Source organism: Rhinoderma darwinii, chromosome 9 (assembly GCF_050947455.1).
Source record: "Rhinoderma darwinii isolate aRhiDar2 chromosome 9, aRhiDar2.hap1, whole genome shotgun sequence".
NCBI classification, from domain to species: domain Eukaryota; kingdom Metazoa; phylum Chordata; class Amphibia; order Anura; family Rhinodermatidae; genus Rhinoderma; species Rhinoderma darwinii.
The window spans coordinates 42305982-42331197 of record NC_134695.1 but is presented as its reverse complement, the minus strand read 5'-3'; the positions used below and the strand labels follow the sequence as shown (position 1 = coordinate 42331197).

Genomic DNA, 25216 nt, shown 5'->3' with positions numbered 1-25216 from the left:
TTTTGAGCAACAGAATACATTAAAGACTGTTTTGAGCAAAATAAATTATATCTTAAAGAACAAAAGACAGAAAATGTCATCTAAAATCAGTATTTCCTCCTCTGCGGTCTGGTTTGTGAGTTGCTCCTGTGTCAAAATTGGAACTTTTGGCAAGTACTTGTTTGTGTCAAAAAGTCTATTTATTACATCCCTTTGTTGAAAACTATAGAACAAGATATGCAATTGTATAATAAATCTTAAATCTCATGGGTGGGTCGTATAGCAGCCTTCAAAATGTTAATTCTGCCCAAAATTTTGTATATCTTCAGAACCGTTCCTATTCGTCTACCAGCCTCCTTCTTTAATAAAATACAGAAACTGTTAAACAACTTCATTTGGAAACTGGGCAAACCTAGAATTGCCTCTTCAATCCTTAACAGAGATAAAAAGTTTGGCGGTTTAAGTTTGCCTAACATTTTAGACTATTATTACGCAACTCAAGTATCGTTATTAAGGAATTGGTGGATTGGGGAAGTGTCTCAACATTGGATACACATAGAGACCTTTTTAGCTCTGGGTCAAAATTTGAGGGCTTTACTGATAGCGGCTCTGACTACAATAGCTTTACCAGCCCGTCTTCCCTATTTTTTGTCTACTTCTCTGTTTTACTGGAAAAAATTTCACTCTGGTAGCGAATCTTCCCAAATTTCCTTACAGCATGTAACGCCTATTGAGATATTTCACATTGCTCTTCTAGACATGAAACTGGACTCTTGGAAAGAGAGAGGCATAGTATACTTAACGGATCTATTGGATGGCGGGAAGTTAGTCCCGTATTCGGAACTGACCCATAAATATGGTATTGCACATAGAGATTTTTATAAATACTTACAAATTAGACATTTCTTACCCACTATGGATTTGAGCGTATTTTTAGCCAATGCGGACGTATTCCAATTATGGTCAGCCCCATCAGATACCCCAGTCCGCCTTAAACCCCTTTATTCTGTAATTGGCTCTAAATCCTCGTTTGTTAAAACCTCCCCCCTCCTTGCTTGGGAGAGGGACCTAGGCCAGACATTCGCTGTATCCCAATGGACATACTCCTTGAAATTCCTTGTTTCTACTTTTAAATGTGTATCTCATTATGAAGCCGCTATCAAAACAGCCCTCAGATGGTATTATACACCCGCCAAATTGAGCCGTATGTACCCGGGTTCTTCTGATCTTTGCTGGAGGGGTTGTGGGCACAGAGGTACTCTCATACATATAATATGGTCTTGCCCTTGTCTTGCTCCTCTATGGTCATCGATCTTTCAACTGCTTTCCGGGTTGTGCAATAGGGTCATTCCGCTATCACCATCTTTAGCACTTCTTTTTCTCGGAATAAATGAGGTACCTATAGAAAATAGGGTACTTCTGGCACATATCCTTTTGGCTACTAAATTAGGGATAACTAGGTATTGGAAGAGTGTGAACCTTCCCTCTGTTGGGGAAATATATGATATGCTAAATACTACATGTGCTTACAAAAAAATGATGTCATATAAAGATCACAAATACCCGCAGTATGTAGAGACCTGGAAGAATTGGCATCTTTTTTCTCAAAATTGTATATCCCCGTAATACATGTTCGAAACCGATATATTTAAACCTGAAACTCTCTATTTTTGTTTTTTTGTACATATGTTTTTGCCCTATTTTCAGGGCCTTTTTGTGTGTGTTGACCACATGCAACATGTTTTAATGTATTTTCTTTCTCCGCATGGTTAGTACTTTGTATAAATGTGGGGGTGCTTAGAATGACTCTGAGTTGCCAATTTATGACACTATGCTAGTTCTATGTACTAAGTATATTATGTGCTATACTGCGTTTTTGTACAACCATGTGTTTGTGGTTATTGTGTGTTATATTTGTCATTTTGAAAATTTTTCAATAAAAATATTGATGGTAAAAAAAAAAAAGTCTATTTATTTGTTTCCCAATTAGGGTATATTCACACATGGCAGATTCGTTGTAGAAATTTCTGCAACTGAAAAGTCTGTTCCACACATCTGAATGGGGATTTTTCTGAAAAATGTGCATGTTTTTATTCAAGCCCCATTAAAAAAACAACCCGCTGCATGTGACCATACCCTTAGGCTGGATTCACGCAAGCACATAACGTCCGTAATGGACGGAACGTATTTCAGCCGCAAGTCCCAGACCGAACACAGTGCAGGGAGCCTGGCTCCTAGCGTCATACTTATGTATGACGCTAGGAGTCCCTGCCTCGCTGCCGGACAACTGTCCCGTATTGTAATCATGTTTTCAGTACGGGACAGTAGTTCCACGGAGAGGCAGGGACTACTAGCGTCGTACATAACTATGATGCTAGGAGCCCGGCTCCCTGCACTGTGTTCGGTCCGGGACTTGCAGCCGAAATACGTTCCGTCCATTACGGACGTAATGTGCTTGTGTGAATCCAGCCTTAGGCCCCCTGCACACGTAGCAGATTAGTTGCAGATTTTCTGTCCAGAGTTGCTGGCAGAAAATCTGCAGCAGAATTAAAAAATATCTCATCCACATGCTACTGAACATCAGAGCATGCTGCGGATTTTTTTATTGTAGAAAAAGTGAAATCCCCAACAAATCCGCTAAAAGTGTGGGTACCCCTAGGGTAAGTTCACATGGGTAGGAATTGTTGCGGAAAACGTCACAGCAAATCTGACCCAGATTCTGCAGGGAATTCTGGCAGAAAATTTGCACTGAATTGTGTTTGATTTGGTGCAGATTTTCATACGGATTTGATGCTGAGAGGGGATAAAAAAAAAAAAAGACCACACTCACCTTCACTCGCGCTCATGTAGCGACACACCCCTGCTCCCCCGCCGGTCTCTTTCGAGCTGGCCTCCTGGGATCTCGTTTTGTCTCATGTGACGCTGCAGCTTGTGATTGGCTGCAGGGTTCGCATGGATCAATTCGTCATTCCAGGAGGCCAGCTCAACAGAGACCAGCTGGGAAGCAGGGACGCATCACTACAGGAGCGTTACGGGAGGTGAGTATTGTATTTTCTTTATTTAAAAGCTTAAAAAGTATTTTTTCTTTTCTTCTAGTTTCAATTTTTTCAGCGGAAATGCAGCTATTGCTCAGTAAATAAAAACACAGCATTTGTCATTTGTTGCAGATTTTCTCTTCCTTATGAAACTCAATAACGAAAGTCTGCAACAAATGCACAACTATTGCGCAGCATAAATTGAAGTGCTGCGGATTTAAAAATACTGCACTGCAGGTCAACTTCTTTTGCATTGAGATTTTCCATAGCAAGTGGATGATATTTGTTAAATCTCATCCACTTTGCTGTTAAGGTAATATGCTGTAGATTTTCTGCCCGCAAATCCGGACGGAACATGATATGCCTGAGGATTTGGCTGCGAATTCGTAGCATTTATGCAGCAAAATTCGAATGTTAGACATACATATTTTGTGAGGGATTTTGTTGCGTTTTACTGCAAATGTCACAATTCTCATTAAAAGGAGTGAAATCCGCAGTGAAATCTGCAACATAATTTTAAATGCTGCGAATTTAAACTTACTTAGCATGTAGACGCTGCAGATTTTCAGCATGCTCTGAATTTATTAGGTGGGTGAAATTTGCTGATTTTTGAAACATCGTGCATTATACATGTATTGTACTGTAAATCTGCAGCTTGTGAATTCAGCCTTAAAGGGGTTGTCTCCACTGGATAGGTCATCAGTACAAGATCTGTGGGGGTCCGACACCCGGACTCCACACCGATCAGCTGCTCCGGTGGCCTCAGGGCTACCAGACGTCCATACCGGAAGCAGTTGACTGCGGTCACGGAATAGCAGCTGAGCTGCAGTACTGAAGCTCTGTTCCTATTCAGGTGAATACACGCCCGCTATGCAATTTACGGAGCCAACTGCTTCCGGCTCTGTACATTGCGTACTGTGCAATGACATCCGGTTCCCGAAAGCCACCTGAGCAGCTAATCGGTACTGGACCCCCACAGATCATATACAGATGACCTATCCGGTGGATAGGTCATCAGTTATCGGGTAGTGGACAACCCCTTTAAGGGTTTTGGGACTATGGGCTGAGAATATAAAATTCCATAGTAAAATGAGATGACTGCATTCTGTTTACTATGTGTATTAGATACATAAGGATTCACTTATGTAAATATATTCAAGATGGGCCTATTTGTGGACTGAGAATGTGTCTCACTACGGGTTAGCATTGTGCTGGTGCAGCCATCTGCTTAGTCAGCAAGTACAGTATATGTTCTAGTGTAATTTATGTGTGTACCTCATAAAGCAATTATTTCTTACAGAGTATTATTTCTTTTGTGCCTTAGCTAAAAATACATTTTTGTTCTGTGGCCAAACTTTACATCACTATCAGATGAAAGGCCTCTGAATTCTTCTTCACGGTTCAGTCAAATAATATGTACCTCTGTATAAATGAAATACAAAAAAATTTCCATGATGTACATTTTGACATTTCAAAAACAGACACATATGCAAACCGCAAAGCCGTATGCTACTCAATAGTCCACCATGACCATTCATACAGTATATTCATATCCCATAACCCTATTCACTTACACTTTAACCAATGGGAGTGTTAACCATTGTGTCATCTATGTTAAATGGACCCAACAAAGTTCATATGTGTTTGTAACTATTTAGCGGCAAATTTGTGTAGAAAGCCAAAAAGACATTGATCTCACTCTACATTGATAGATATCGGCCATGACATGTAGCAACTGTAAGTAGCTCATCCCTTGATATGTATGAGTGGCTATTGTCCAGCTAAACGGAAAAATCTTAGCCAATAAGGATATCCAACATTGTGGCTGAATCAATAATATACCTTGTTTTCTGAGCCTTGAACCCATGAAGAGTCAGAAACTGACCAACTATAGGGTTGTATGGTTGTTACCAGCTCTTCTAATTGTTGTTTATCTAATAAAAGTAGCACTGAACTGTATGAGTGTCCATTGATACAATATCAACCATGAAGATTGTGGCTCCTCCACTGGAAGCAACTGATCAGGGGTGCTCCCAGCATCAAGATCTACCTGTAATGCCTGCGGTCCCTGACCGCCGGCATTCCCCACTCACCAGCCACCGCCACCGCAGGTCTCCCAGGACTTGCCGGCATCTCATTCCCAGAGATGCTGGTACACACTGCTGTCTCTCCCAACTGTTCCCCCTGGGGTGCACGTGTTCCTCCCCGGTCTTAAAGGGCCAGCGTGTGCACCAGTAACTTCAGGCCCTTTTACACCGGCCGATAAGCGGCCAGTGCAGCGAGTGCCGATCAACGAGACATCGTTGATCAGCGCTCATTTTCTCCTGTCACACTGAGCTATGGATAGGGATGAGCAGTCGTTACTCCGATCGCTCGTCCCCATACATTATTATCATCATGTCGGCAGTGCGTCTTCTTGTTTACACAGGGGGATGTGCTGCCGACAACGATAATATTTTACTTTTTTAAAACGATACGACCAGCAGATAATCGAGCGTTTGTTCATCTGCTGATCGTTGACTTGTTTACACAGGGCAATTATCAGCAATGAGCGTTATATGAACGCTTGTCTGCACGACAATCGCCCAGTGTAAAACCCCCTTTAGTCCCTGTCCAATCCCTGCTCACCGGGGACTTTAAGAAGGACTCTGCCCAGCTCCACCTTGCCTGAGCAATGTTGTGTCTTCCCTACGTTTGTCTTGCAAATGGTTCCTTAGCTGTATCCTGTTTCCCGTATCTGTGTCCGAGACGACTACACCATCTGTTCCCAGTGCCCGCGCCAAACCGTGTGTCCGAGACAACTTCACCATCTGTGTCCGGTGCCCGTGCCAAACTGAGTGTTCGAGACGACTGCACTACTCCAGTCTGGTGTCCTAGCCAAATCCAGTGTAAGAGACGACTGCACTACTCCAGTTCTCAGATTTTGACCTGCCTGCGCTTTTTTTCCATGGTTTTCTTGGCGTTTTTCGCAAATGCAAGGACCGCAGTCAAAAACCACTGTGAAAAACGCTCGGAAACAAGCGACGCATGCTTTTACTATCTGTTACACGCGCAGGTCCCACCTCCTCACTCTCGATCTTTCTGCTCTACGTTTTAATCGGCAGTACTGCGCATGCGCAGCGTCCATGCTCTTTATTCGGTGCATGCGCAGTACTGCCGATTAGAACGCATGCGCAGTACGATCTTTTTGCTCGATGTTCTAATTGGCAGTACTGCGCAACGTCCCTGCTCTTTATTAGAACGTCGAGCAGAAAGATCGTACTGCGCATGCGCCGAGTGAAGATCAGGGACACGCGTACGTTACATATAGTACGGGGCCACGCGCCGATTATGCTGCCTGGCCCTTGTCAATCAATGTAAGAAGGGAGGGAGGGGTTGAACTGGGGAGCGAAGTAAGAGCATTTAGGTGCAATGGTAAGTCCCTCATTGAAGCTAAATGTTCATTAGCATAAACTTAATAAAACGTGTTTCTCTACAATGGAGGCAGTAAGCAGAAAATAAAAATAAACGTTAGAAACAGGTTAGTCTCCTCTACAATTCCCTGTTTCTAGTTTAACTCGGACCTTCTGGTGACAGACTCCCTTTAACTCTCCTTTTCAGCTCTCTGACAACAACCTTCTCTCCTTTACTATGAAAAATTCTTTACTTCCTCAGGACATTCCCACCTTTAAGACATACAGAAATGTTCACACAATTTACACAAATTTATAGACTGTCTACAGTTCTCATTGTCCTCTATCTCTTCTCTCTGCTCTCTCAATTTGTCTGCCAAACATTACAATGAAACTTCAAAAGTGCTCTGGATGAAGCAGCGCCCCTTACACTGCGAACCACCCGACACAGACAGCAGCAACATAGGCACATGCCTCAAACTCGTATTCTTTAGCAATGCCCAAGGTGTGCTGAATGTTTGTGGAGAGAGTCGCATATGTGAGCAGATTACCTCCATTACAAATTCATGTTCAAAGCTTACAACTCTGCCCTTCACCGAGCCAAACAAGTCTATTTCACCTCTTTCATCTCCACACCATCTAATAATGCAAAACGCCTCTTTGATATTTTTCATTCCCTCCCTAGCCCTAAAGTGCAGACGCCGATCACAGATCTCAGTGCTGAGGATCTGGCCACTTATTAAAGTTAACATTGGCAACATCCGGCATGATATTATCTCACGAGTCCCCTAGTAGCATCGAACCTTTAACCTTCCTCTTTCGTCTGGGATATATTCCTCCTTCGTTAAACATGCTGTTATATCCCCATTCAGAAAAAAATTAAATCTTGACCCATCCAGCGCTGCTAACCACTGACCTGTCTCTAATCTCCCCTTTATTTCCAAACTCCTGAAACGTTTGGTCTACTGTCAGGTTTCCGCACTTTACACCCTACAGAAATTGCCCTTACTAAAATCTCAAGTGATCGCCTGATGGCTAAATCTAATGGCGGCTATTCTCTATAAACTCTTCAGGATTATTTTGCAGAATTTGACGCTGTAAACCACAAACATCTACTCAATATGCTCCAATCTGTCCAATCAAGGACACTGCTCTCTCTTGGTTTTCTTCCTATCTCTCTGACTCTCGTTCAGTGTATCATTTGCTAGCTCTACTTCCTTTCTTTATCCCCTTGCTGTTGGGGCTACTCAGGGATCAGTCCTAGGTCCTCTCCTCTTTTTTTTCTATTTGCCCCTTTGGACAAACCATCTTGGTTTCCAGTACCATATCTACGCTGATGACACCCAATCATATACCTCTTCCTATGACATCACCTCGGCTCTGATACAAAACACCAGTTATTGTCATCATATATGACATCATGTCCTCTCTATTTCAAACTGAATCTTTAAAAACACTGAGCTCCTTGGTTCCCACCATCTACGAAAACATGCCCGCTGTCTTGAGGTTATGTTTGACTCCGATCTTTCCTTTACTCCTTATATTCAACCACTTTCACATACTAATGTCATCTGCACCACAAAAACATCTCCAGAATCTGCTCTTTTCTTACTGCGGGAACAGCCAAAACTGATTTTCGCTCTGATTCACTCTCGTCTTGACTACTGTAACTCATTACTAACCGGTCTTCCCCTCACTAAACTCTCCCCTCTCTTGTAAGCTCTTGCGAGCACGGTCCCCACTCCTGTTTGAATTGTTAATTCGTTTTGTCACTATGTAATGTCTGATATTGTCTGTACTTTTTACACGGAATTCTAAAGTGCTGCAGAATATGTTGGCGCTGTATAAATAAAGATTAATATTAATACAGAAACATCATAGATGGCAAATATAAAATGAAAATTGCCTGGAGAATGTTTGTAATGTGAAGCTTCAAAAGGGCTCGAACATTAACAAACCTACAAGTGTAATAATCACAAATGAAAAACAACTCCATAAACCGAGAAAAAAAATCTTGGCAATGTTGATGTTGATGAGAGAGTGTTCAGTAGGACAGTGACCTGAATAATAAGCTACGGGTCCAGTAGACACGACTTCCTACATTCAGGAACCTCATTTAAACGGGTTCTCCGGCATTTTTATATTGATGGCCTATCCTTAGGCACAGCCGCTACGGAAGTGTACGCCACTGTTCCTGTAAACTGGGAAAAGGCTTCGGTGATGAACGCCACAGTCCCATCGGTCAGCTGATTGACGGGGGTGCCGGGAGTTGGACCGATCTAATATTGATGGCCTTTCCTAAGGATAGGCCATCAATAAAAAAAAATGCCCGTAGAGCCCCTTTAATAGCCAGGGCAGAGAGCTGCTACAAAGAGTGTCATTCTGGAGGACCTGTCATGTCTGTGAGTTACAGACAGCCAATTAAATTCAACAGGAAATGAGTAATGCTTTATTTTCCCTGTTGTGGCGCTGCAGAGGAATTGAACAGTCGCTGCCAACTTCCTCAACATATGACAGCTGATCACTAAGGTTCCCAGCAGTGGACCACTGGGATATCAGTTCATCATCATGGGACCCTTCTATCCATGAGGGTTTGTCCGAAGTAGACAACCCCCTTTAATTTCACTAAAATAACAGGGAGTATATTATCAATGGGGGGATTGTCTGGGCTATAAAGTGCAAAAAGGGAGGAGTGTTCTGTGGCACAAACATTTGACATAACCAATACTAGATTAGTTACACTCAATGTACATGTAGCCTTCATGTTAAAATGTTCATGTTTTTCTATTTGAATTTCGGAAAATCCAAACATAAGCCGATGCATTTTCTATGTTCTTTCATCCATTTGAAAAATAAGGGTCAGTTTGCAAAATTCCACTTCCCTTTCATTTAAATAGGAGCCGGACGCTTCCGATTTTTTCAGCTAGCGGGAATAAGAAGCGTCCTGCCCGATCTTTGGGCGGATTCTGCCTGAACCTCCAATTGAATTGAATGGGAGGTGGAATCTTCCTACCGACGGCAGGAATTATTCCACGACGGGATCCGCCAAACAAAATCCACCATTCAAACTGACCCTAAATGAAGGGGCTTGCAAAGGCCCTTTCATGTTCCTAGTTATTTAGAGGTTTATAGGAGCTGCAAAAACTCTAAAATACACCACACTGTGATTAAATGTTGTGCAATTATCTCTCTATTGCAGGATATTACAATATTTTCTAATATTTACACACAGTCTGACCCGGCGTTGTTTTAAGCCTATGGCAGATACATCATCGGGTGGCATGCTGCACGGGAAAGAGAGTCAGTGGCGCACAGCTCACACCATGTGCCAGTATTAATACATTTCCTCCTTTGTGTTTCAATTCATCATCATTTTCAAGATCTCTGCTAACTGTCAGTAAATGGAAACATTACTGTGTACATCCAGAGGCTGAAAACTGGTGCAAACCTAATACATATTGCTCACAGGTATGTTAACTTCCACATCAGATTTGGCTTTGGCCAACTGTTATCTGACTCGCAGATTTGCCATTTCATACTAAATTAATATTAGAATATTGCATGTAAAAGTTTACAGTCAACATTTACTGTGTTACTATAAGGGTATGTGCACACGATAACTGCATTTACGTCTGAAATTACAGAGCTGTTTTCAGGAGAAAACAGCTCCGTAATTTCAAACGTAATTGCTCGTACTCGCGTTTTACGAAGCATCAATTACGGGCGTAATTTTGAGCTGTTCTTCATTGAATTCAATGAAAAACGGCTCAAATTACGTCCCAAGAAGTGTCCTGCACTTCTTTGACGAGGCTGTCATTTTACGCATCGTCTTTTGACAGCGACGCGTAAAATGACCGGTCGTCGGCACAGTACGTCAGCAAACCTATTCAAATGAATGGGCAGATGTTTGCCGACGTATTGGAGCCGTATTTTCAGACGTAAATCGAGGCATAAAACACCTAGTTTACGTCTGAAAATAGATCGTATGAACCCAGCTTAACTCTCAACGAAACCGAGTCCTAAGTGACCCACCATAGTTGTCGGATTTCTAATTTTAGACAACATACATTCATCCCCTCCAGGCAGGAGATTATCAGGCTACAGCTCAATCAAAGCTCATTTTTGATGGATCAATAGCTAATGGATATCATTCAGTCGTGCCATGTACAACTGCCTAATCTTTAACGCTCATTAGTCTGACACAACATTTACGGGCAGATTGATCTGGAAATTGGAAACATAGACATTGTGGCAGACTGGTATACAGTGTAAAACCACCGTCTATATTTTATGTCCTTTCTCTTTTAAGGTATACCTGATTTTAATATTGATACACAGAAAGTAGACTAAAACAAATTAATAATTGAATTAGAGATCTTCTAAGTAAAATTGCTTAAAAAATTAAATACAGAATGACTTATGCCATACCTTTCCTGGTGGTTTCCTGAGTTCTCCTCCTCGCAGATCCATGGATGGTGGCACTTGATAAATGTCTTGAGATGGGGTCATTGATGGTGGCACCTGGTAGATATCTTGCCCTGTCCCTGCAGAAGGTGGAATTTGATATATGTCCTGAGACTGAGGTGGGCTGGTGGATCCTACTGGAACTTGGTAGAGCTCCTGTGGTTGATTCATGGATGGGGGGACCTGATAGATGTCTTGAACTTGACTTGAGAATTGATGTGGGGGTAGCTGGTTCTGATACAAATTAGATTGCTTAGAAGGGGTTGTTTGACCAGGTAGTTGGGACCCTTGAGGAGACTGGTAATGCGTTTGTTGTCCTTTAGGTGGGGCGGGAACTAAGTAAACATTATCTGCACTCTGACTCTGGTAAGATGAGTGCATTGGGGTGTACTGATTTGTGGAAAGAACATTGTAGACACTTTGATTGTTATAAGGCAATGGAGTTTGAGATGGCTGCTGCTGGGCCAGTTGTTGAGGTTTCTGTTGGCCCTGGTCAGTTCCTTGTTTCTTGTCATACATTCCCACCAGAATTTTCAGCCTATTTCCAGGGACAATTCCTTGCCTACCGTGCAGAGAACAAAGCCACCAGCCATCTAGACCTTGAGTGTTACGCTCCAGCACTGTCATGATATCCCCCTTCCTAAAGGATAACTCGTCCGGGGACTCTGCAACATTGTCATACAGAGCTTTGGCCAATACATTCTGAAAAATACAAAGATACAAGAAAATGAATAATGAAAATATTTTTTTAAAAGGAGAATTATTTATTACAAAGGCTGATCTCCGTAAACTATGCAAAACTCCACGGAAAGTCAAAAACCACCTAAATATCTGTCGATGTATCTCATCATTAGTATTATGTGTCAGCTTGGTCTGATACATTATATAATAACAACAATCTAACAAACTTTGCCTGACCCACAAAATCAGTAAACTCATTGGAGTATGGTAAATCCAAACTAGTTTACACCAGTGGTCTGCAATCTGTATCTCTCCAGCTGTGATGAAACTACAACTCACAGCATGCTGGGAGATGTAGTTGCACAACAGATGGAGTGACACATATTTCAGAACACTGGTTTATACTATTATAGAATTAAGACTTTAAGTGGTTTTTATTTCTGATTATACCCTATTAGGGGGTTTTGAGTTTGTAGAGGGTGGTTATCTGTTCTGGATCCTCATGCCTTGGTCAGAGTGGAGAGCGGTTACAAAGAACGTCTTTCACCCATCCTGTGCTGCATTACACAGACAACCCACTGATATGAAAGGGCACTGTGTAATGCTTAGTTCCCCAGTGGTGGCGCTGTAGGGAAAAGGAACACTTACTGCTAGGTTTTTCCCACAGATTACAGCGGATCGCTCAGGGTCCAAGCCCCAGGACAATTTATGATTAGATATTATTAAGTGACCCTTCTAACACGTAGGGATTCTCAAAAGCGGACAACCCCTTTAAGTAACCGTGAACAAACTAGTCTATTGGAAAAAGCACACACATAATAAAAATAAACCTTATGCTTCAAAAGAATATTTCTGTATCTAATGATATAAGCCGCATTGAGTTAAATAAGCATTTTAATTATGTAGAAGGCAATGTGAGCGGTCTTCCTTCTTAACATAAATGAATGCATCTGCTAAACAAATATTAAAAAAAGGCTCAGAAACTCAGAGGAATAATGTAACATTGTGAAATATTTATAGTATAGCAGACGTTAGTCAAGGAATGTGAAGTATCTTGCAACAGAGAAGTAGAGGTCAAAGTGGTCAAGTACAAAGCTACTAGCGCAAATTTCTGTTTGTAAGGGTACAGGGGGAATATTCCCACCAAACATAAGAGAAACCAGTTAACAAACCACGACATTCCACCCAACAATTGTGGTTCTATCTTCCAATGATGCTCCCACAGAAGAAAGGCCACATGCTGCCAAATACTCAGAACAGAGCAGCGAAAATCTCCATTAGTTTCGCTACCGAGAGCATATTACAGACCATTTCCCTAAAATCTTTTCAAAATGTACCTGTAATATCATAACCAAGGCCGAACTTAAGTTGGATGGTGCCCTCTGCCGTTCCCCTTTAGTGGTGATGCACCCTGTGTAACTGCACTAGTCGCACACCACTAAGGTCGCCTTGGTCCCTAAGGCCTCTTTAGTCCAACTGTATTCAGTCATTACAGCTCCCATAAGTAGGTATCCATATTACGGAACATATCTACCTGGTTGTGCGGCTGTATACCTCTCACCTCTTTATCTCTACCTAACTAAAGAGGTTTGTAATTCTGGTCGCTTTGAAATGTGAGTAAAAATCTTCGTGAATGGCAGCCATATTGATTGTCCCCCTAGATTTAAAAAAAACAAAACAGATATAACGTCTGAATAGAATTTTTATAGCGACAAAGAGGACAAGTTAAATGGTTTATCACGTCAAGAAAACTAATTTTCAAATACCCTTCTAGGAAATTTTGAGTTAATATTCGAGTTAAAGTTAATAGGATGTCCCCCATTTAGGACCCCATTGTATTATTCAAAGATGAGAGCAGCTACAAAGAGAGTTTCTTGTTCTGGAGGACTGTGCACTACATGGACAGCACATTGACTTCAATGGACACCAGTAATGCTTCATTTTCCCTGTGGTGGCGCTGCACAAGAATTAATCACGTGCTAGCCACCCCCCACCCCCCCCCCCCCCCACACACACACAGGTTACAGCTGATCACTGGGGATCCCAAGAGCGATATACCCTGTGATCAGCTTATTTTTGAAGGTCCCTTTTAAGAAAAACGGAGGGTCAAAAGCGCACAATAAAGGCTTTGAAATAGTTGGGTTTTTTTAAATTAAAAATGTCTATCAGGGCTTATTCAGACGAACGTGATATACATCCGTGCAACGCGCGTGATTTTCACGCGCATCGCACGGACCTATATTAGTCTATGGGGCCGTGCAGACAGGTGCGTGATTTTTACGCTGCGTGAGTCCGCAGCAAAAAACTCACGACATGTCCGTTTTTTGAGCGTATTTCGCGCATCACGCACCCATTGAAGTCAATGGGTGCGTGAAAATCACGCGCAGCACACGGAAGCACTTCCGTGGGACGTGCGTGAATCGCGCAACAGAAGTGAAAAGTATGAATGAAAACAGAAAAGCACCACGTGCATTTCTGTTTACAAACATCCAAACGGAGTGTCATAATGATGGCGGCTGCGCGAAAAGCATGCAGCCGCGCATCATACGGGCTGACACACGGAGCTGTCAAGTGCCTTTTGCGCGAGCAAAACACCGCGTTTTTTGCGCGCGCCAAACGCACACGCTCGTGTGAATCCGGCCTCAGTGTGATTGATGCAACTTTTAAAATACCTTTTGTTAAAAATTATGTTTACTTTTTGAGATACATTAGTCTTGTATACTGTATACATAGCAGCTGTATTGTGCGCTAAGACCTGAATCCGTCAGGTCCGCGGGACTGACGACTTCAGTGACAGCGGGTCCTGCATGTCATCAAGCTGTAATTGATCACATCTAAGTTATGAACTTAGATATGAGTGATGCCAGCTCGATCCTGCATGTCAGAGACACGAGTGACCCACTGACACTGAACCCGTCAGTTCCGCATGACCTGACAGTTTCAGGTCTTAGCGCACGATACAGCTGCTATGTATACAGTATACAAAGCAGCTGTATCTGAAAAAGTAAAAATAAATTTTAATAAAAGGTATTTTGAAAGTTGCACCAATCAAACTGATAGAAAATGTTACTTTTTTTAAAAAATAAAAATGATTTGGAAGGTGTACATAGTCTTTAAGGGCTTTTGTCACTGGTGATTTTTTTTAATTTATTTATTAATGTGGGTAAAGCGGTAATAAAGACCATTAAAAAACTATTATTGCTTATAAACAAAGTATATCAACTTCCCTTCTGATTAAATCCTGAAAAAATCTTGACAGAACTAGAGCTTTAGGGCCTGTTCACAGAGAGTTTCTTTGCTGGCAGAAAATTCTGCCTGGAAAAATCAGCTCCGGTATTTTTGAAGTGGTTTTGCACCACAAACGGCAAAAAATACGGCAAAAAAACGCGTAAAATAACGTGTGTATTATCGTCTCTCATTGATTTCAATAGGGTTTTTCAGGCGGAAAATGCCTGAAGATAGGGCATGTCGCTTTTTTTTCCCGCAAGCGTTTTTTTTGGTCACGGTACAAAAACGCCTCCACCTCCCATTGAAATCAAAGGGAGTCAATTTCGGCCGTTTTTTGCCGTGGTCTGTGATGCGGTTTCCATTTGTCAAGCATGTATATAAAGGTAGCAATGAACAGAGACCCACATATGTTCTCTGTACAGGCCAACACTTCTTACACGGCTGAGCGCTTACATAAGTGCCTGCTGCATGTTGCTTGTGTAGTAAATACAGCGGTTGGTGAACGCACCTGTCCACCGATATGTTAAACATTAACTCTCCTGAAATGTCTGCTCATGGTTAGTTTCATTATAAAGTAGCTGCATCGCTCCTGCCCGTCTACTCTACAGTGATTTATGCAGTGAAGTAACTGAATTAGAAGTAAATTGACCAATTCCTCCAATGATTATGACTATAAAGTATGTCAATTCCAAAAATAATCTGAGGTATATTTGAAAACATGGCATATCTTTGCAAGAGCTAAACATTTATTAAAGGGGTTATGTGGGGACAGAAAAGTATTAGCAGTGTACTGACTGCAGTATGTGAGTAGACTCGTTAATATATATTCCCGTCCCTCGTCGCACTGATTATAAGATTTTAATAGATTTTTATAGTGCTGGCGGGGGACCGGAAGTCTAGTGGCACAGTCTTCCTTCATGACGACACGAGTCTTCATCATGTGACTGTCCCTGCTGTGCTCTATGTAATCACTGTACTACTGCTACATCGATTACATAGAGTACAGCGGGGCCGGTCACATGACGAAGAGTCGTGTCGTCATGAAGGAAGACTGTGCCACTAGACTTCTGGTCCCCCGCCAGTGCTAAAAAAATCTATTAAAATCTTATAATCAATGCGACGGGGGACCGGAATATATATTAGCGAGTCTACTCACATACTGCAGTCAGTACACTGCTAATACTTTTCTGTCCCCACATAAACCCTTTAAGGACTAGCAATAAAGCCCATTGTGTGAGAAAATATACAACGGGCTCTAGAAAAGTCTTCCTTATAATATGCCATTACTCTACCACCTGTATACCACTACTCTATCCTCTGTATGCTATCACTGACCACTGTATGTTACCACTCTGACCCCTGGGTATGCCACTTGTGCTTCTGCAATAGTCATATTACGCATGCGCTGAGATTCAGCTTAAATTTTTTGTGGTGTTATTTCTGTTTCAATATGTCTTTATTAAACAGTTGAGACATCAGAAAATATATGTGTATAACAGTTCTACTCGCAGGTAGAAGTAAATAGTTAGTCTCAAATAATAATTAAATCGTTAATTCCTATAAGTTTTAACATTTTGAGAAAATGGGATTCAAAATAATATGGGTAATAAATGAAAGGTAAATAAAATAAATGTTGTGAAGAACGTATACAGGTCATCATAAAGAAAAAATAATATGTATACAACAGACAACGTATGAGCTCCCACTAGAAAGGGAGAGGCACGGCATATACAGAGTTATTCCAACACATCCAATCTCTACAGAACCGGTCATGTCTTTGTATGCTACAGGCATAAATATATTCATATTGATAGTTTGTATTGACTTTTTTAATGATGTCTGAGATGGTCGGGACGTTACATGTTTTCCATCTGAACGCTTACAATTTGGAATTGTTTGGGAATAACATCAATTCCAAGCCGTAGTCACCCAAGTTCCGGCGTGAGGTTAATATTTTGAGTTGTAATCTCATTTAGTAGTGCGCTAATTGATTGCCAAAAGGTTAATAATAAAGGACATTCCCAAAATATGTGAAGTATGGATCCCAAATGGTTACAACCTCTCCAACATTGGGGCGATGCATCGCTATATATTCTGGAAAGTTTATACGGAGTGAGATACCATCTATAGAATATTTTAGAATATAATTCTTGATGATTAGTACAGGAAGAGGATTTAAGAGAGATGGAGAATGCTCTTAACCACTGGTCTCTTGAAAATTGGCCGTTCACATCTCTATGCCATTTAGATATATGTGTTTGATTTTCAAAGGTAAGTGATTGGGAACCAATCTGATAAAACGTGTGAATACCTTTAATTGTTTTTAATTGGTTATTTAAGTACGTAGAAGCCGGCACAGGTAGGGAGAGTAATGGATATGGAATCTCTCTCATAATCATTCTTATCTGCAGAAATTTGTAGAATTGAGTTTTATCTAGTTTGTATCTGAATGATAAGTCAGAGAAGCAACATAGATTATTTTCCACATATAGATCATCTATATATGTTACGCCTGCGTTTATCCAGCTGTTTATGGCTAGATCTGGAAGAAAGTCATTCAAGATTTGGAATGGGATTTTCTCTATTTTGGTAGGCATATCAAGATGTTTATATTTAGTAAAATTGTTCCAAATTTGTAAAGTAGCATGTACTGTAGATGTGGAGCCGTGTTCTGGCCTATATTTAATGGCTTTTGAGTACAATATATTTTTTAGTTATCTACTCCTAGGGAAGCTTTTTCTATGTCTACCCATTTCTTATCAGAATGGGGGAGCCACCATTCTTTGAGTTGGTCTAGTATGGCAGCATGGTGATAGAACTTCAGATTCGGAACACTAAAACCTCCATCAGATTTATGTTGTGACATCGTTTTTAAAGCTATCCTTGGTTTTTTGCCCGACCAGATAAAGTTAGACATTTGTTTATGTAGTTGGTTTATTATATGTAGGGGGATAAGAATGGGAATTGTTCGTAATCTATATAGTATAACAGGTAAGGTCATCATTTTATATAACGCAATTCTACCACACCAGGATGGTTCAGATTTACTCATATGATCTAAATCTTTCTGAAGTTGAACGATTAGAGGCTTAAAGTTCTTATCAATCAAGGCCTTGATTGAGGAGGTTAGTTCTATACCTAGATATGGGATAGATTGATCGTGCCATTTAAATGGAAAGGAATGGGTTATAATGTCCTTCATTTGCGGTTGTATGTTTATTTTTTGTGGTGTTATTTCATTGTGACGATCAGGATTTCTTTCATCTGCAGTTCATTGTTTCCGCCTTGTTCTGTCATAATTGGCTTTGCAGCGTTTAGCATCAGCTTGTTCTTCTGCCGTAAAGCGCCTTTTTGGACATGGCATTATTTATAGAAGTAAAGTAATGTTGTCTGCAGTGAAGTCACCACACAACACACACATCATGTGACCTATGACGTTCATATAACAGGGTAACATGACATCCATGAGCTAACGGAATAGGAATAATGGTGGAATTATTGTTATTATTGAACAGCTCATTCACTGAGTGTGTATGTACTTGTATTACATTGCTGCCTGTCTGTAGGAGATGTTGTCATGCCTATAGCAACCAATCAGAGCTCAGCTTTCCTTTAATTAAACTGCTCTGGTAAAATTAAAGCTGCGCTGTGATTGGTTGTTTTTACGAGCAACAAACAGTTTTTCTTTCAGTTTGAATAAATCTGCTCACTAAAACACCACATTTATTAAGAGAACCTGTCACACCTGAGGGTGCTGTGGTTTTAGCGGTGAAAATGCTGGTGACCGGCTCCCTTTAGGCTGGATTCACACGAGCATGTTCGGTCCGTAAAGGATGGAACGTATTTCAGCCGCATTTCCCGGACCGAACACACTGCCGGGAGCCGGGCTCCTAGCATTATAGTTATGTACGATGCTAGGTGTCCCTGCCTCTCCGTGGAACTACTGAAGACATGATTACAGTACGGGACAGTTGTCCCGCAGCGAGGCAGTGACTCCTAGCGTCGTACATAACTATGATGCTAGGAGCCCGGCTCCCTGCAGTGTGTTCGGTCCGGGAAATGCGGCCGAAATACGTTCCGTATTTTACGGACCGAACATGCTCGTGTGAATCCAGCCTTAGAATAATCCATGCAGGGAGATGAGAGGCAGGCTGAGGAGCTGTGCCTCAGCAGTCACAGTTAGCACTATGTATGTCTGCTTCAATCTGCCTCTGATTGACTGATGTGGTTACACCATGTGAGCGCTGAAGCCAATCAGAGGAGAAGTGAGTCGTTGGCAACACGGCTATATTAGTATGACATACTGTTAGTGTAACCCTTTCAAAATTTCACCTTTTGGACTGACACATTCTCAGGTCACATCTGCATCGAGGCTCCCATCTATAACGGAAAACGTGTTGCATTCATTGTACGACAGATACCACTGGCACGAGTCAGATCCCATTGACTTATAATGAGGTCCGTTGGGTTTCGCTGTGCTGTGTGCAGTTTTTAGCCTTTTTTTGTTACTGGGAGCTGATCATTTCAGCTTCCTGTCACTTCAGGAAGATAGTGTCAACCCTAGCTCTTTAAAGAGGCTCTGTCACCACATTATAAGTGCCCTATCTCCTATATAAGAAGATCGGCGCTGTAATGTAGGTGAGAGTAATGCTTTTTATTTAGAAAAACGATATATTTGAAACCACTTTATGAGCGATTTTTAGCTTTATGCTAATGAGTTTCTTAATGCCCAAGTGGGCGTGTTTTACGTTAGACCAAGTGGGCGTTGTACAGAGGAGTGTATGACGCTGACCAATCAGTGACCAATCAGCGTCATACACTTCTCTCCATTCATTTACACTGCAGATAGCGATATAGCTATATCGTTATCTGAAGCTACATACACAAACACTAACATTACTGCAGTGTCCTGATAATGAATAGACATCACTACCAAAGGGCACTTATAATGTGGTGACAGAGCCTCTTTAATGGCAGAGCCCTATACAGACAACCACTTATATTTGTGTTCTAGCTGTGCAGGGCTTTGGCAACAAGAAAGTCTGTATATCGATTGTGGTCAACTAGGTGTTAAAACGTATTGCTTTTACTTCATGTTATTAAATGAGCTAGTTGCTAAAGAATTAAAAAGTTTGTTCACTATTAAAGATTCCAACTTCACGACTGACATGAATTCTGGGTCCCCTTGGATACGTCCTGTTCGAAGGTTCTGCAAGGCCTCATTTACTCCTTTCTTGCTTGCTCCTCATGTGACACATTTCTTACCCGATGAAAACTGGGACCAAAGGGAATGCTCTAGGCACCAGAAGTCTCTCCTAGATCTAGATAAACAAGTTTGTTCATTGCTTAATACATCCGAAGGTCTTTAGGGCAGGATTGTCAAAGGTGTCATGGAAAATTGTCCCTCCCAGCATAGGACTGCAAGTTATGTAAAGGTTTATTAACTGTGTGTATATATATATATATATATATATATATATATATATATATATATATATATATATATATATATATTACTCTACACTTCAGGATATACTATAGTCTATTCTTTCCTCCCAACATGGCCATATGTAAATGATAATTCAGCTTGGTGCATTGGCATCCCTTAGACCGGTATCTCAGAGAAACAAAGGTTTTGACAAAACAATCTATATTTTCAATCCTCATTTTCCAGAATAGGGGATGTTGAGGGACTATCACCATAGACATGAGCTTGTCAGATAATCCAGTCGAAATCGTCAGACTTAAGGCCCTATTACTCTGGCCAATTTTTGTGCAAACGAGTGTTCACAAAACGCTCGTTCCCGATAATTGGCCTGTGTAAACAGGACAACGATCAGCCAATGAACACGCAAACGCTCAATCATCGGCTGATTGCATAGTTTTAAATGCCGAAACTATTATCATTGTCGGCAGCAGGTCTCCCTGTGTAAACAGAGAGATGTGCTGCCGACATGATAAAAATGTATAGGGACGAGCAATCGGAGTAACGAGCGCTTGTCCCTATACTAGCTCCTTGTGAAAGGAGCAAACGAGCGCCGATCAACAAGCTGTCTCGTTGATCGGCGCTCATTTACATGGCCTACGTTGGCCCGTGTAATATCACCCTTAGGGTGGATTTACACGAACGTGTAATACGTCCGTGCAACGCGCGTGTTTTTCATGCGCGTCGCACGGACCTATGCTAGTCTATGGGGCAGTGCTGACTGTCAGTGATTTTTGCACAGCATGACTCCGCTGCGTAAAACTCACGACAGGTCCTATATTTCTGCGTTTTTCGCACATCACGTACACATTGAAGTCAATGGGTGAGTGAAAATCACGCGCACCACACGGAAGCACTTCTGTGGGAAACGCGTGATTCGCGCAACAGCAGTCAAAAGTATGTTTGCAAACAGAAAAGCATCAAGTGATTTTCTGTTTACAAACAACCAAACAGAGTGTCATAATGATGGCGGCTGCGCGAAAATCACGCAGCCGCTCAAAATGCCACGTTTTTTGCGTGCGCAAAAACGCACACGCTCGTGTAAATCCGCCCTTAGAGTTCATGCTCTACAGGGTAGTAATACTTTTTCTATAGAAAATATATTTTTCTTCTTAACACTAAAGGGATTTACCGGGATTTTAAAATTGATGGCCTAACCTTCGGATAGGCATCAATATTAGATCAGTGGGGTCCGACTCTTGACACCCCTGCCAATTTTTTGTCTGAAGGGGTCGCGGTGCTTGTACAAGCTCTGCAGCCTCTTCATCGTTTACATTGGTTTTATTTCTGTTCGTACTTGCAGAATCTTTACTCTCTTAGCGGCTGAACAAGGTATTGCTACATATTCCTATTCAAGTAAAAATCCTGGATAACCCCTTTAAGGTGACATTGTTGTACATTTTGGTGTTTCCAATCGAGAGGTTGGAGCAATAATTGGTGCATCTATGGTCTGAAAGTGATTGCTTCAACTGCTGGAAATATACTCCGTGGGTCAGAATAAGGCTTCTTGCACATAACAGTATCATAAATCCATGTTAATCTATGAGCTATTACTCTACCTCCATGTGCCTATGATTCCATTCGAAAGCACACATAGATATTTTCCTAAAATTGTAGGCCCATTCATGAAAAAAAAAATGGTGGCATGTTCCTCCATGTGTTAATCTGAGCAGGTTAAAGATAAACGGTCTTATATTTGAATATCTATCCGTTTCTTAGTGCCAACAGCCACCAACAGTCTCTGCCAACATTTTAGGATTATTTTGTAGGAGTTGGCAAGTAGAAATATGATACCTGTTGTGAAAGTTTTGTAATAGACAAAAAGTTTTTAAAAGTAAAAAAAAGAAAGTTTCTGGGTTGTTTTTGCGATCATGAACTGTTAGGGTATGTTCACACGATGAGAGGCATTTACGTGTGAAAAGACAGACTGTTTACAGCTGCCTCGTTTCACACGTAAATGCTCCTCCTCGTATTATGCGAGGCGTCTGTGACGCTCGTAAATCTTGAGCTGTTCTTCATTGAGTTCAATGAAGAACGGCTCAAATTACATTGCAAAGAAGTGCCCTGCACTTCTTTGCCGAGGCAGTCAATTTACGTCAAACGACGACGCGTAACTTACAGGTCGTCTGCACAATACGTCGGCAAACCCATTCAAATGAATGGGCAGATGTTTACCGACGTATTGTAGCTCTATTTTCAGGCGTAAAACGAGGCATAATACGCCTCGTTTACGCCTGAAAATAGGTCGTGTGAACCCAGCCTTAGGGTATGTTCACACGACAGCGTCCGTAACGGCTGAAATTACGGGGATGTTTTCAGGAGAAAACATCCCCGTAATTTCAGCCGTAACGGCATGTGCAGGCGCTTGAACGCCGAGTCCATTACGGCCGTAATTGGCGCTGATTTTCATTGGAGTCAATGAATAACGGCTCCAATTACGCCCCAAGAAGTGACAGGTCACTTCTTTGACGCGGGCGTCTATTTACGCGCCGTCATTTGACAGCGGCGCGTAAATATACGCCTCGTGTGAACAGACAAACGTCAGCCCATTGCTTTCAATGGGCAGATGTTTGTCAACGCTATTGAGGCGCATTTTTCGGACGTAGTTCGGGGCAAAAACGCCCGAATTACGTCCGTAATTAGTGTGTGTGAACATACTCTTACAGACAACAGTATGGAGCTGAGTCAGGGATTTGTGTGGACCTTTTAATCCCACAATTATGTGTTTAAAATACAGAATGTGGATTTAAGTGAATTACAGTGCTTTTAAATACCTTTTTAATAAAGTTTTCTGTAATGTCAACAAACCATTGCTGTAGACGCCATCTTTTCCTTCACATGACTAAAATGCTGCTATATCTGTCACCATAAAGTCCTTCTAAACCTAAAGTCGCACTGTTCAGGAAAGCTCCCAACGTAAACGCTAAACATGTCCATATGGTTACATTAGCCCAACGTAGGCCAAACTAGTCTTCTGGCCTCCATCGGGCCGGTATACGTCAGTATGCTTAAAAAAAAAGTATGGAACAGCATAGTAGACTCCACTATTCCATACATCCGAATCCCATAAAAAACGTATACCGCTCGCTATACATTTTTTTAACATGGGAACCTATGGGTGACGGATGCTTCTGTATGGCAACCATCACAGGCATCTGTTTACATATATGTAACTCATGAGCTTTTCATGATGTTTACGTTAAACGTATTCCATAATAGTCTATGGGTGACGTATGCCACTGCTTCCGTCACAGCTTATGTTTAACGAATACGTCAGGAGCTTTTCCCAGCATATAAACTAAACGTGAAGTGAATTGGGCCTATTCTACATTTTAGGTGCTTAACCCCTTATTTCTTCAATTCAGAACCTACATAATAATTTCCATATATACATATGTATGACTTAGAAAATCTCTTTATGAGCTGTATACTATCTTTAGTGTTCCCTTAAGTATTCTAGAACAGTCCTATGTATGTTGCCAAATTCTCTCTAACATGACGCCTGACACAATATACAATAAAAGTTGTCAGTACGGTGTAACATTAATGAAACCACCGCTACAGCTTCACTATAATGTAATCACGGATTCTGTGTTGAGACTGGAGAGCCTGTTCAAATAAATAAATGACTTGTCTCGAAATTGCATTCATCTAAAATTATTCAGTGGTTTCTTCCTTTCCTGCCAGAAGTCGTTCAATGTCATATGTGGATGAAAGAGCAGTTACACCATATTTACTTAGTGGCTTAATCAGACGGCAGTCAACCGTTTTCATACCTCTTGTCCAACCTCTTACTATGTCAATCACCCCGACTTCTTTCTTGCTATTCATATTTTTATCAACCCTGCCAAGAGGGGACCTAGAGCAATGTGTGGAAGCTGTTAACAGTCTATGCTGTAAGTAACATAAAGAAGTAGAAAAGAAAACGGGGAAGAGCAAGAAGATGAAGGACAATGTGTGATCCTACTTTCTCAACCTGTGGTACATGCCAAGTCTCTAGGGGGCATTGTATTCATGCTGTGCTTTTAATAGACAGTGCAGTGTATGCTCATAGCCTTGGGGCTAATTTGATTAGGAGAAGGGGGTTTTTGAGAGTGAGTTGAGAAACACTGCCGCCCCGTCGGGCACCACTTTTGAATGCAACATATGAGGCAATTCGTCGATCAGTGCTCCTTTGCTCTTTTCCAAAGGAGCAATGATCGGTTATGTATTGGGAGAATCGATCGTTAATCCGATCATTCGTCCCCATACATTTTCATCATGTCGGCAGCGCATCTCCATGTTTACACAGGGAGATGTGCTGCCAACTAGTGACCATTTTATTGGGCGCATAAATGAGCAGATCAGCTGTTGAACGGGTGTTTTCTCATTCATCTGCTGATCGTTGCCCTGTTTACACATGGCAATGATCTGGAATAAGCTTTCATATGAACGCTCCTTTGCCCAATCATTGCTATAGGCATACAGCGCTAATAGGCTACCATAGGAAAAATGTATACCGAGTGATATGTTTTTTTTTTACTGTATACCTTTGTATGAAATAGCCTAGTCTACTATGCTGTTCCATACCAAAAAAAAATATATACCGACCCAGCATATTCTATGGTGGTAAAATTGGACAAGTGGACACTTTTAATATATTTGTGCCATTAAATTGAGTTTATTGATATCCTGTGACCATATGGCTCATATGCTCCGGAGACATTGGAGCAGAACAATAAAACATTGTCTTTACCATCTGGTGGTCAATAAGGATCACTGAAATGGTCTTTTAGTATAGCCCGTGACTGGACAATATGGGGAGAAACCTGAGAAAGGCCTCATTCTGACGGCAGTATTTAGGTCAGTATTTTGTATAAGTATTTGTAAGCCAAAGCCAGGAGTGGGTCCAAAACACAGAAGGGTTTCTTTCCATTATACTATTTCTCTGTGTAGGGTTTGGTTTCCAAACA

At 41.4% G+C, this 25216-nt stretch overlaps 1 protein-coding gene across 1 annotated transcript in view; it reads right to left on the bottom strand.

Annotated features, from left to right (window-relative positions):
• The window catches only part of BCAR1 (BCAR1 scaffold protein, Cas family member), a 147330-nt gene that overhangs the window by 60435 nt on the left and 61679 nt on the right, over positions 1 to 25216 (bottom strand). Inside the window, exon 2 of the mRNA XM_075837553.1 lies at positions 10835 to 11572. Coding sequence (XP_075693668.1) covers positions 10835 to 11572 — 738 coding nt within the window. The remainder of the gene's footprint in view (positions 1 to 10834; positions 11573 to 25216) is intronic.